Source organism: Lithobates pipiens, unplaced genomic scaffold (assembly GCF_037356315.1).
Source record: "Lithobates pipiens isolate NorthernLeopardFrog02 unplaced genomic scaffold, aLitPip1_a1.2 Scaffold_19, whole genome shotgun sequence".
NCBI classification, from domain to species: Eukaryota; Metazoa; Chordata; class Amphibia; order Anura; family Ranidae; genus Lithobates; species Lithobates pipiens.
Genome location: NW_027507764.1, coordinates 510944215 through 510956487, shown reverse-complemented (window position 1 = coordinate 510956487; position 12273 = coordinate 510944215). Strand labels below are relative to the sequence as shown.

At 44.1% G+C, this 12273-nt stretch overlaps 1 protein-coding gene across 1 annotated transcript in view; it reads right to left on the bottom strand.

The window, feature by feature from the left end:
* Positions 1-11486, bottom strand: part of BAALC (BAALC binder of MAP3K1 and KLF4) — a 160737-nt gene extending 149251 nt beyond the window's left edge. Inside the window, exon 1 of the mRNA XM_077493140.1 lies at positions 10716-11486. Within this exon, the coding sequence (XP_077349266.1) occupies positions 10716-10908 (193 nt within the window). The 5' untranslated portion in view covers positions 10909-11486. The remainder of the gene's footprint in view (positions 1-10715) is intronic.
* Positions 11487-12273: the final 787 nt, after the last annotated feature.

Here is a 12273-nt window from a genome sequence, read left to right as displayed (position 1 = left end):
GCTTTGCCTGCTAACATGTTTATATAAAATGTAGTGACCCTGCCTTACTGTATGTAGTTGTGTCTCTATCTAAATTTAGTGTGTACTTTGCTGGGCTCTGTAGTTTTTCTCTAAGCCTAGTGGGTTGATTGCTTCAGTCTGTTGCTGGAAAGTGGTTACAGTAATTAGTGTGGAAAGGACAATTCTTACAGCTTCTTTCCTATTAGCAGTAATGCTTATTGCCATCTGAGGCTGACAAGCATTCAAGAGGTGCTACTGCTGCCTCCTGAATGTTTTTTTTATTTTATTTAAAAAAAAAAAATTTTGATTGCCCAATGGCGATTTTATATTGTGGAACTGCACCTCAACTGCAAGTCAAGGATTCAGTTCACAGTTGCGGTGTGGCTCCATTAAACTCCATAGTGTGAGTTTGACTGGCAGTGCTGCCTTTCAAATTCTGCACCCCAAGTTGAAAATGCATCTGAAAGAGCCCCGCATCATGAATACTAATCGGACTTATCCAATTCCTGATTGTTTAGACATATTGCTTGGTGAGACAATAAAGGTTTGGGAGCGCCTTTGCAGAAGTCTTTCCCTATGGGGCTTCTCCCTGGGAGAGTGCAATGTGTGAAGACTGCTGTTAGAGCCAGGTCTCAGCATGAGCCTTCTGCTGAAGGACCTGGGAACCAAGTTAGAACTGGAGCAGAATAGAGATACTCTTGACTGAAGAGGCTGAAGGGGGTCTCAGTGTGCTGTTTGGTCAGTGGGTATGGGGGAAAATCCAAAATTACCAGCAGCCCCCTAGAATGTCAACAAAAATTGTATTAAAATTAAGACATTCTAAAGCATGGTTATGGTTGGTGAACAGTGACTAGTATCCATAGTGCCCAACTGGATTTTACCACAAGGACCTGTGCTATTGTGAGCACAGGTTTCTAAACTATGGCACAAGAGCCACATCCAGCCCGCTACAAGATTTAGTCTGGCCCGTAGCTATGGTAAGTAGTGTATCCTTAAAGGAGAAGTAAAGCCAAATCTTTTTTGGCAATACTTCTCCTATGGATCACAGGTGTGCAGTTTGTTCCGCTGTAGGTTTTGGTTACTTAGCTGGTACAGGCTCAGAAAAGATCCCGACTTTACAGTCGGAATCCACACAGATTTTTGGACTGGCATCTGGCTCAACCTCTCAGCATGCCGCTGAGCCAGCCCCCTCTACCCCCTCCACAGTCCAGTGCTCCACTAAGAGCTGAGTGGGCAGAACAGAGAGCTGGTGACTTACAGTAATGGCTCTCTGCTTAGAGCTGCGGGGGGGGGGGGGGGAGAACTGAGCGATCAGCTGTGTTTTATCACTCAGTTCTTGGGGTGGAAGCGGTGGGAGACAGATGCAGCTGGGTGCTGCAGCCATCTAGGTATGATTTTTTTATTTTTGCATGTCCGAACTTCTCTTTTACTGTGCACAGTTTGAAGATTAAAGTTAGCAGAGACCCCCTCTTCAACCACCCCAACCCATGTAGCAGGGGGCCCTGATATAAGATAGGGACCCTGATGTAATGGAGGGAGGCAGAGAGCATTGGGGGAGGCAGAGAGCATGGGGGGCGGCAGAGAGAATGGGGGGGTGGCGGAGAGCATGGGGGGGTGGCGGAGAGCATGGGGGGGAGGCAGAGAGCATGGGGGGAGGCAGAGAGCATGGGGGGGGGGGGTGGCGGAGAGCATGGGGGGGTGGCGGAGAGCATGTGGGAGGCGGAGAGCATGGGGGGGTGGCAGAGAGCATGGGGGAGGCGGAGAGCATGGGTGGATGGCAGAGAGTATGGGTGCCGTGGAGAATATGGGGGGATGGCAGAGAGTATGGGTGCGGTGGAGAGCCCAGGGGAAGCAGCAGAGAGAAGCAGGATAGGAGGCGGGGTGGGGGCGGCTGCATATAGAAGAATAATTCTCTCCATCCTCCTCCTGCAGTCTCAGAATGCTTCTCCTCTCCCTCTCGCAGGCATTCCGCTACTGCAGGAGGAAGATGGAGAGAATTATTCTTCTATATGCAGCCGCCCCCAGCCCTCCTCCTATGCAGTTTACGGGGGGCTGAACTCACATTTTCACCGGCTCCAAGGTGTCTGCTCTGGCTCCTCCTCCCGGCACCGACGGCTGACCTATACAGGCGGCCGCGCAGTCACGCAGAGGCCGAAGGAGTCTTATCTAGCTCCTCCCCCCAGTGCCGATGGCTAAGCAGCCAGGCGGCCGAGGAGAGGCTGGATGAACGGCACCAGCTCAAGCCCCGCAAGGACTTGCAGCCTGGCGGCCCCGGCAGCCGCGGCCCACCGGGCAAGTGCCCGGTTTTCCCTATGGCCAATCCGGGCCTGCCCTCAAGTAAGAATTCTGATGGAGACCCTGGTGTACGGGGGAGTCTGATGGAGACCCTGATATAAGGGAGGCTCTGATGAGGACCCTGAAGTAAGAATTCTGATGGGGGCCCTGATGTACGGGGGAGTCTGATGGCGACCCTGATGTAAGGGGGGCTCTGATGGGGACTCTCATGTAAAGGGGACATTCATGAGATTTCTTTTCTGCTCACAAATATTGATAAAATATACATACTGAAAAGTTTGGAGACTCCTGATCTATAGTAAAGTATGTTAAATGCAAGCTTCCGACCAACTTGAAAAATGGAATCATGTACAGCTTATCTAACTAGTTCTTTTGTCTTTCATTGTGGCATTGCTTGAGTATGCCAGGCTTTTCTTCTTTGTTAAAATCCTCGGCTTTACAAGGTATTCTAAGGACACCTAACCACCTGCAGTTGTGTAGGTCAGAGATTCTCAACTCTGCCCACCCATTTCTATCAGCAGTCTAATTAGGCATACCCACTCACATGCAGAAAGAATTACATTTTTGTCTTTGAGGCCGCGTACACACGGGCGGACTGTTCGCCCAACTTTGTCCGCTGAACAGTGTTTCAGCGGACAGTCCGCTCGTGTGTGGGCTTCAGCGGACTGTTTCAGCGGACAGTCTGACGAACAAAGTTTTTCGGAATTTCCGTAAGACTGTCCGCCCAAACTTGGTTTCAGCGGACAGTCCGCTCATGTGTAGGCTCGTTCGACAGACTAAGTTTCGCGCATGCTCAGAAAGGATTTACACGGCGAAGGTTGCATTGCAGTGTATTGGACGTCGAATTTCTCGTCCCGTCGTACGTGCCGTTCACGTCATCGCGCATGCTTTCAGCGGACTGTCTGCTCATCGTGTGTGGTCAAGTCCGTTCATGCAAATTTTGAGCGGACTGTTTGTCGGATTGTCTGACGAACTAAGTTGGGCGAACAGTCCGCCCGTGTGTACGCGGCCTTATGCTCCACAGTGAACTACAGAAAACATTACACGTTACTTCCTGACAAATAACTGTAAACCCAAAATCCATTTTCAGCATACCTGCTATAATGCCTCGCTGTATTCAGTTTCCTTGAAGCTGAACTCTGAGCACAAAACTTTAGATTATACATAATCCACAATAGCCACAAAGGATATACTGTAAATCCACTTTGTGCATTATATGCTTTTGCAGACCCAAATATTATCTTGCAAAAACAACACTGACATCATTATATAGCCTGTAGAGAGAAGAGTTGTGAGAGGGGCCCAGCAAGTCCTACCCACTACAGGCTGCCTGCAGAAAACTATAGGAGGGGCGGAGACCAGACCAGTCACCCTGCAGAGAGCAGCAGTGACCAGCCATTATTACAGGAAGCTCCTGCAGAGAGGTAAAGTGGATTGGGGCCCAGATCTGGCAGAAATACACAAATCACACCAAGATTGCAAGAAGAATACACATGCCATTTTGCTTATTCCAGAATTCAGCTTTTGTGCCCCATTCACATCTAGAGATGTGGGATCGCGAGCAGAATCACTAGGATTCTGCCCGCAATCTCAAATCACACTGCAATGCTGGCAAAATGCAGCATGCACATTTGTGCGCTATTCATTTTCAATGGCACCAACATGCGGTCAGGGTTGCCAACCGCCAGTAAATTTAATGACAGTTTGTAAAAATCTGTGATTTTTTTTACAACTGCCAGTAAATATCAGGAGCTGATAATTTAATGCTATGTTGACTTTTTAAGTATAAATCAAGCAAATTTCTCTCGTTGCTAGTAAAAAATGTGCTCCACCAGTAAATTTTCCATGTTTTGCCAGTAAAAAATGCTGCGGGAGGTTGGCAACCCTGAATGCGGTGCAGTCTTGCAGTAATTGTCATGCGATTTATCATGTGGCAATTTCATCACGTAAAGCTTATCTCACAAAGAAGCTCCTACTCCGTTTTGGATGACAAGTTTCATGCAATGTGGTTTTGGCGCAATTGCCAATTGCAAAACTGCACTGCATTTTGGAGCCATTAAAAATGAATGGTACACAAACATGCATGCTGCGTTTTGCCAGGATTGCAGTGTGAATTTAGATCATGGGCAGAATTTCAGCGATTCTGTTGCAAAGTTTTGTACCTAAAAATTCTGCCAGTAATGCTGCGTACACACGACCGGACTTTCTGTCCGTCAGACTAGGTCCAGTGGTCTTCCCGACAGACTTTCGGCGGAGTTCCGACGGACTTTCCGAATGAACGGACTTGGTCACACACGAACGGACTAAGTCCGTTCATAAGTCCGTTTGTTTTGAATGTGATGATGTAAACGGGACTAAACAAGGAAGTTCAATAGCCAGTAGCCAATAGCTTCCCTTGCGTCATATTTGGTCTGTTGGACCAGCACACAAACGGTTTTCCCGATTTTATACCATCTAAATGGAGTCAGTCGGATAGATTTCAAGCATGTTCTATTTCTAGGTCTGTCAGATTTATTTTTCGAAAAACGATCGGACTAGCCCACACACAATCGGATTGTCCGTCGGACTAATCCCTTCAGACCTAGTCTGCCGGAAAGTCCGGTCGTGTGTACGTGGCATAACAATGATCCCTAAATCACCGCCTTACAGTTAGCAACAGCATTGTCAGACTGAACTGATAGTAAGGCCAGTGGCCAACTGAAGAAGTGCACAGGGAAGGCTGACAATGCTGCTGCTAATTATGAGTCAGTGGCTTAGTGTTGTAGGAGACAAAAAGTGGAGAGGGGGAGAGAAGCACAACTACCATAGTGTAACATTTAAAGTAATTTTAATAGGAAATATAAAAAAGCACTAACAAAGATAAACTAGAGCTCCGCGTGATGGTCAGGTAGCCTCTGGGACAGAGATCAGACACACAACCAGGATGCCTTAGCCACCGGCAAGGGTGAGAAGATGGAATGGAAGCAGGGAACCGCGCTCACTGGAGAACCAAAGCCATGGATGGGACACAGGGCCCAGGATATCAAGCCACCTTATGTAATAGCAAAATGCTTAAGCTGGAACAGGAACGTGTTTCAAAGCAACCTTACTTCTTATTCAGCCCCCTTCTTCATGCTGAAGAAAAAGCAAGGTTGCTTTTGAAACACATTCCTGTTCCAGCTCCAGCATTTTTCTACTACAAAAGGTGACTTCATATCCTGGGCCCTGCGTCCCATCCATGGCTTTGGCTCTCCAGTGACATTGCTTCCCTGCTTTCATTCCCTCTCTGCTCTCTTGCTGGTGGGCATCCTGGTTACGTGTCTGATCTCTGTCCCGGAGGCTACCTGACCATCACGCTGAGCTCTATTTTATCTTTGTGAGTGCTTTTTTATTTTTTCTATTAAAATTACACTTTACATGCTACACTATGGTTGTTGCGCTTCTCTCCCCCTCCCCACTTTTTGTCTCCTACACCCACATGAAGTAGCACTTCCAGAGTTAGATTAGTAGTATGTTATATAGCACTTTGGGCTACCCGCAGCATCTAGCTTACATAGGCTTCATCTGTCATTTTGTTTCATATTGGGGTTATTTACTAAAGGCAAATCCACTTTGCAGTGCACTACAAGTGCACTTGGAAGTGCAGACGCTGTAAATCTGAGAGGTAGATCTGAAATGAGGGGAAGCTCTGCTGATTTTATCATCCAATCATGTGCAAGCTAAAATGCTGTTTTCTATTTTAATTGCATGTTCCCTTCGGATCTAACAGCGACTGCACTTCCAAGAGCACTTTCAGTGTAATTTCAAGTGCACTTTGCACTTGTAGTGCAAAGTGGAGTTGCCTTTTAGTAAATAACCCCCTTTGTATCATACAGTTTTATATTATTTTATATTGTCTTACATTGCTTCACACTATGGGGGTTATTTACGAAAGGCAAATCCACTTTGCACTGCAAGTGCACTTGGAAGTAAAGTGGCTGTAGATCCGAGGGGGACATGCAAGGAAAATAAAAAACAGCATTTTAGCTTGCACATAATTGGATGATAAAATCAGCAGAGCTTCCACTCATTTCAGATCTACCCCTTAGATTGAGAGCGATTTAGTGCACTTGCAGTGCAGAGTGGATTTGCCTTTCGTAAATAACCCCCTATGACCCTACATCTAGCTCATCAGGGCACTGATTTCAAACCAGTGCATCTGTGTATGGGGTGGTTTCAGTTAAAGGGGTTGGTTTTCTGTGATTATTCTGTGTGTTCTTACGCTTGATCCTCTTTTGAGTGGCTTAGTATTGTCAGCCTGCAACAGGAAGTGCTTTTCCTGGCAGGATCTCCAAGTTAGAAATTTTCAGCAGACCCAGAAAAAAACAGTATGCAGTGAGACATGAAGCTGAACATTCTGAAATGATTTATTTAAATAAAACTGGGTTCATACCTTTCTGTGTTTTTTATGCATTTTTATGTGTGATTCGTATATGTTGGAACTCTTTTTATGCACACTTATGTGGCTTTTCATGCTTTTTGTTTTACTCTGTTGGATTCTGTCAACAATTTAAATAATGAGTCAAGTTGAGATTGCTATGGGATGGGTCGGTTTACATGCTGGAAAGGCTTAAAACGCCTGTTATGTGTTGCCTTTGCCATTAGTAAACCTACAACACATCAACACGCTAACTTTTTTTTGTGTGTGTTTTAGGTTGGCTGGGTCTTGTTTGTGTTTTTTTTTTTTTTTTTTTTAATTGTTTGGATGAGGTGGGGATGTGGGTTCTAAATATTGTATAGAAGGGTTTATTAGATAAACAATATAATTGAGAAAAGTGATTTAGTGCCGGTTCACACTATTGCGATGCCAGACATCGTATGTATTTTGCAGTGCTACTGCTGTTCACATTACATGCAATGTCTGTGCGGTGCGATGTCAGCCATACAGATAGTATGGCTGATATTGTGCCGCATTCGGTCCAAACACGCACAGGACCCTTTTTCCTGTTCGGACCAGAATCGGATCGCATGTGTGTTCAAACATATGCGATCCGATTCATGTCTGAACTGTCAGTTTGCAGTGCAATATGTGAGCTGAAATGGGGGTGTCGTTAACATATAATGACACTTCCCAGCAGTTTACATATGGCAGTGTGAACTGCCGTGCGTGTGCGATGCAGGAAGCTGCAGTTGATTCGCAGGGTTCTCGCATCGCAATAGAACCGGCACTGAAGGTAGAAGAGCAAAGGTAAAAGTGTATATATACAGTCTACTCTTTAATTTTTTTTCTTTGTTTTTATATATCTTTTTGTACAGTATTGTATGGTTTGTCCTAAATGTAAAAAATGTAATAAGAATTTAATAAAAAAAACAAAAACAAACAAAAAAAAACATGCTGACAAAGGGACTTTTTTTTTACCAATGCACGTCAACGCTACACAAATGTGAAATCGCTCTATTAAAAACGATGACGAAGCTGTGCACATTTGTTGACGCATGTGTCAAATCACAAGGCTGCGATCATGGCTTTAGCATAGGTTCACACTGCTGCGGGACTGAAATGGTGCGAGTTCAGCTGAACTCGCACCATGTCATACCCGCATGTCAGTCCGACTTCAGGGGCGATTTCAGAGACATCTGTGCGGGTTCCTGCCCAGATGTCAATTGAAATCGTACCCGAAGTCACCAAAAAGAAACCACTTTTGGGAGTTGGTGCGGCACTGCAAAGTCGGTTCTATTGCCGGCAACAGCTGCCAATTTGCCATGTGATTTGACATGTCAAATTTCATTCCAAATCGCATCAATGTGAACCTGGGCTTAATGCAATGCAATTCAAAATACATCTTTATAATCAACAGCTAACCCTTGAAAGGCAGTTGTATTATAAATGTAAAAGTATCTCTTTGGTCTGCCAAAACAATTGCTGAATTCAATATATTCAAAGTACAGAAAATTGTTTTAGTAAGAACTTCTAAATACATGTAATTCAATAAAAGATATACGAAGTAAACAGATGTTTATCTCCAACAAAATTGTTTTCAATCTCCCATGTTGGCAGAAATGAACACAATGGTTAATAGCGAACCTGTCTAGAAGCTGACACTATTGTGAAAATGCTAGTTGCCTGGCTGCAATGCTTATGAACTGCCTTTTACTGTATGCTAGCCCAGAATGATCACACAGAGCAGGTGCTTGGACTAAACCTGCTACATACTTGCTTCAGTTTTTAAAGATATTAAAAACAGAGACAGCCAGGCAAATAGCAAGAAGGAGATCGGAAATAGCTGCTAAAGTATTTTTCTTAAAGTCGCACTAAACAATATTCTTATTCTCCAACAGCAAAGAAAGTTGAGTCAACAGTTAGGAATACAGACTTATCATAGTTACTTACATACGTAATAATTACCTTTTTTAAACCAGAGTTTAGGGTCACTTTAAGACAAATGTGAAGAAAACCATAGTTAAAGCCATATAAAAATAAATAAATAAAATAAATTATATGTATCTCTATAAAAAAAAAAAAACAGGTGATGTCTGATTCTAATGCTGACCATACACACTGCAATTGGCAGGCAAGTTTATTTACTTTCAACCAATGTCCAATCACATAAATGATCACAAATTTCTAGAAAACCTGTCAGCAATAGTTTCAATCAGTTCACGGTTTGATAGCAACTGTGAGTGGTAGATTGTATGGATCTGTTCGGAGAGTGGTTGTAATAGTTGTATCAGACTAACTTGTGTCGAAAATTTTGAAAAAAAGAATGTTCCATTATGAATGACTATCCTCAGTATTCTATATAAGCAATATACGTGTTAACTTCATCTTGACTTTGGCTAGCCATACATCATACAATTTTCTTGTACAATTTTCCCTTAGATTTACCAAAACCATATAATATGAGGTCAAATCTAAACACTTTCACTTGTAGGCAATTAGGCACTACATAGTTGAAGGTTGTATAGTATATGGCCAGCCTAAAACCTGGTACACGTGATAAGAATATCGGCCGATCGTTTGCCGTACAGACATTTTCTTAAGCCCCGTACACACGATCCAAAATTCGTACGGGAATTTTCGTACGACGCCCGATATTTTTACCATTAGTATGATCCTTTCAAATGTCGATTCTGACTTTTCAGAAGAAAAAATCCTGATGTGCAGGCTATATCATTTTTGCTGTATGTGAACTCAACGTCCAATTTTCGTTTAATTAGTACGGTTTTCGTCCGAAAAAGATTGTAAGAGCAAGACTACGCATGCTCAAAAATGAAAGAATACATACAAAACGATTCAACACAAGACATCACTTCTGACGTACGAGAATTTTCGTATGGTGATTAACCTCTTTGACATGAGACTAGCATGCAACAAAAAACGGATGAACGGTCGTTCAAAAATCTGATCATGTGTACAGGTCTTAAGTGTATATTGCATGCTTGGGACAAGCATAGATCTATACTCAGACAAAAAAGTTAATGAAAGAAACAAAAAAACAAAAACCCGAAAACATATAAAATAAAAACTCGATGGACCACTTAGTCTTTTTTCTGCAGGCACTTTTCTATGTTTTTTTTTTTTTCTATGCATATGTTGCATATTGAACATAGGGGGATTATTTACGAAAGGTAAATCCACTTTGCACTACAAGTGCACTTGGAAGTGCATTCACTTTAAATCTAAGGGGTAGATCTGAAATGAGGGGAAGCTCTGCTGATTTTATCATTCAATCATGTGCAAGCTAAGATTCTGTTTTTTATTTTCCTTGCATGTCCCTCTCGGATCTACAGGGACTTTACTTCCAAGTGCACTTTCAGTGCAATTTCAAGTGGATTTGCCTTTAGTAAATAACCCCCATAGTCATTAATACGGGAACATTCCTCTTTTGGGACACGTTAGTCTGATTTACGCCTCTCTGATGAATGACAGTATTTAGACTTTTTTTTGTATTTTTTAGATATTTACACAAACCCAAACCCAATCTATTCCTTTGACCAGAGGTCATAATTGCCTGAAAATTGATGTGTGTGTGGCCTGGTGGATCTCCAAGTTAAGGCTGGTACTTGTAGTCCCACCCCAACACAAAATCAGCTCAATTAATGATATCAATGATCAGATAAAATACACAAATCAGCTAAAAAAATTGTCAGCTGCCTTGGATTTCAAGGGATATCCCCAAGTATCAAAGACCAGTCCCCGGACATCTCCTTTTCCTAATGTTGGGCTCATTGCACAACAAGATTCTCTTTGCTTTTGCACATTACATTCAATTCTCATAGTCTGTAGCTTGTACAACAAATTTTCGAGAGACATAAGGCGCAGTCCTGACAGATAAAAGTCACAAACTACAGCAGCATATGGGGGTCGCTCATGGGCACGGGATGAGGTTACATGGCATGACATCAGTATCTGGTTGGTGGAGATGGAGGTGATGAGGTGGTGACAGGGTGACTGGTCTCACCGGGGTGAACTGATCCTCTCTTGTCCCTCACGGCGGACTCCGCTGAGCTGTGCTCCTCCTGGCACGCATGCCCCAGTCCTGACGGGGGGATTTCCGTGTCCGTGCTGGTCAACCAGGTGGACTCCGTCTCCCTCGTCCAGCTCTCGTAATAGCGAGGTTCTATCGCGTCGGCTCTGCTTCCTCCGCAGCCCATCGTACACCCTAAACGACGCAGCGGCTGGGGCTATCCAGCAATATAAACGCAGCTTTCGCACTTTTTCCAGCTGCAGCACAGATTTTGTCAGATGGAGATGCAAGGATGGGCGAAGGGGAGCCCAGGCAACACCGAGTCCAGTCAGCAGGCAGGCACTGAGATCGGCATGCTGGTCATTGCTGGAAAGTGATGCAGAGATGGATCGGGGGGGCTTGTGCCTATAAAGTGTAATTATTCATGGCATGCCTTTCTTTTTTCATGCATCTTCCCCCTTTGCTCCTCCACATAGTGCATGATCTCTTACTAATAAACATGAGCCTCCCCCTGATGGATGGGAGTGAGCTCTGCTGACGTGGGTAGCTGGGAGATGCAGGAGGACCGGTCTGCCTCCCCTGCTGCTTGCTGCAGCCTCTGGATACGACGAGGATGCAGCATCTCTTTGTGTTCCTATGTCAGGGCACACCGTGGGGAAGGTGGAGTTTGATGGATTGGAGCTTCCCCCATCCTTGAAATGTAGCAGAGCACATCTTGTGCAGGCGTGACGTCACTACACATTCATCGCTGCTCACACACACGTGTGCTGCCACCGCAGCCACCTCCCCCCACCGGGCGTCACTGCGCCTCCCCTAGCCATCCGGTGTTAGAGAATCCTCAATGTAACCCAGCTGCGTCTGCTGGCGTCATCAGAGATCTATCATTGTAAGGAGGTGCGACCTGCTGCGATTCTGTTCATTGATTATGGCAACACCGTCTGCTCTGATGTGTTCCAAAGCCGATCCTTGACAAGTGCAGGGTTGCCAACCGACAGTAAATTTACTGAGAGTTTGTAAAAATCTGTGATTTTTTTTTTTTTTTTTTTTTACAACTGCCAGTAAATATCAGGGGCTGATAATTTCATGCTGTGTTGACTTTTTAAGTGCAAATCAAGCAAATTACTTTGTCAGTGTTACCAAATCATGTTTATACTGTTCAAATATTCACTGGGAGTTATTTACGAAAGGCAAATCCACTTTGTACTGCAAGTGCACTTGGAAGTGCAGTCACCCTAAATCTAAGGGGTAGATCTGAAATGAGGGGAAGCTCTGCTGATTTTATCATCCAATCATGTGCAAGCTAAAATGCTGTTTTTTATTTTCCTTGCATGTCCCCCTCAAATCTACAGCGGCTTTACTTCTAAGTGCACTTTCAGTGCAAAGTAGATTTTCCTTTAGTAATTAACCCCCACTGTGTTAGTTTTCAATAGGAGTTCTGTAATTCTGTTGCCAGTAAAAAATGTGCTCCGCCAATAAATTTTCCATGTTTTATCAGTAAAAAATGCTGTGGGAAGTTGACAACCCTGGTCAGGTGTCAGAGGGGAATCATGTT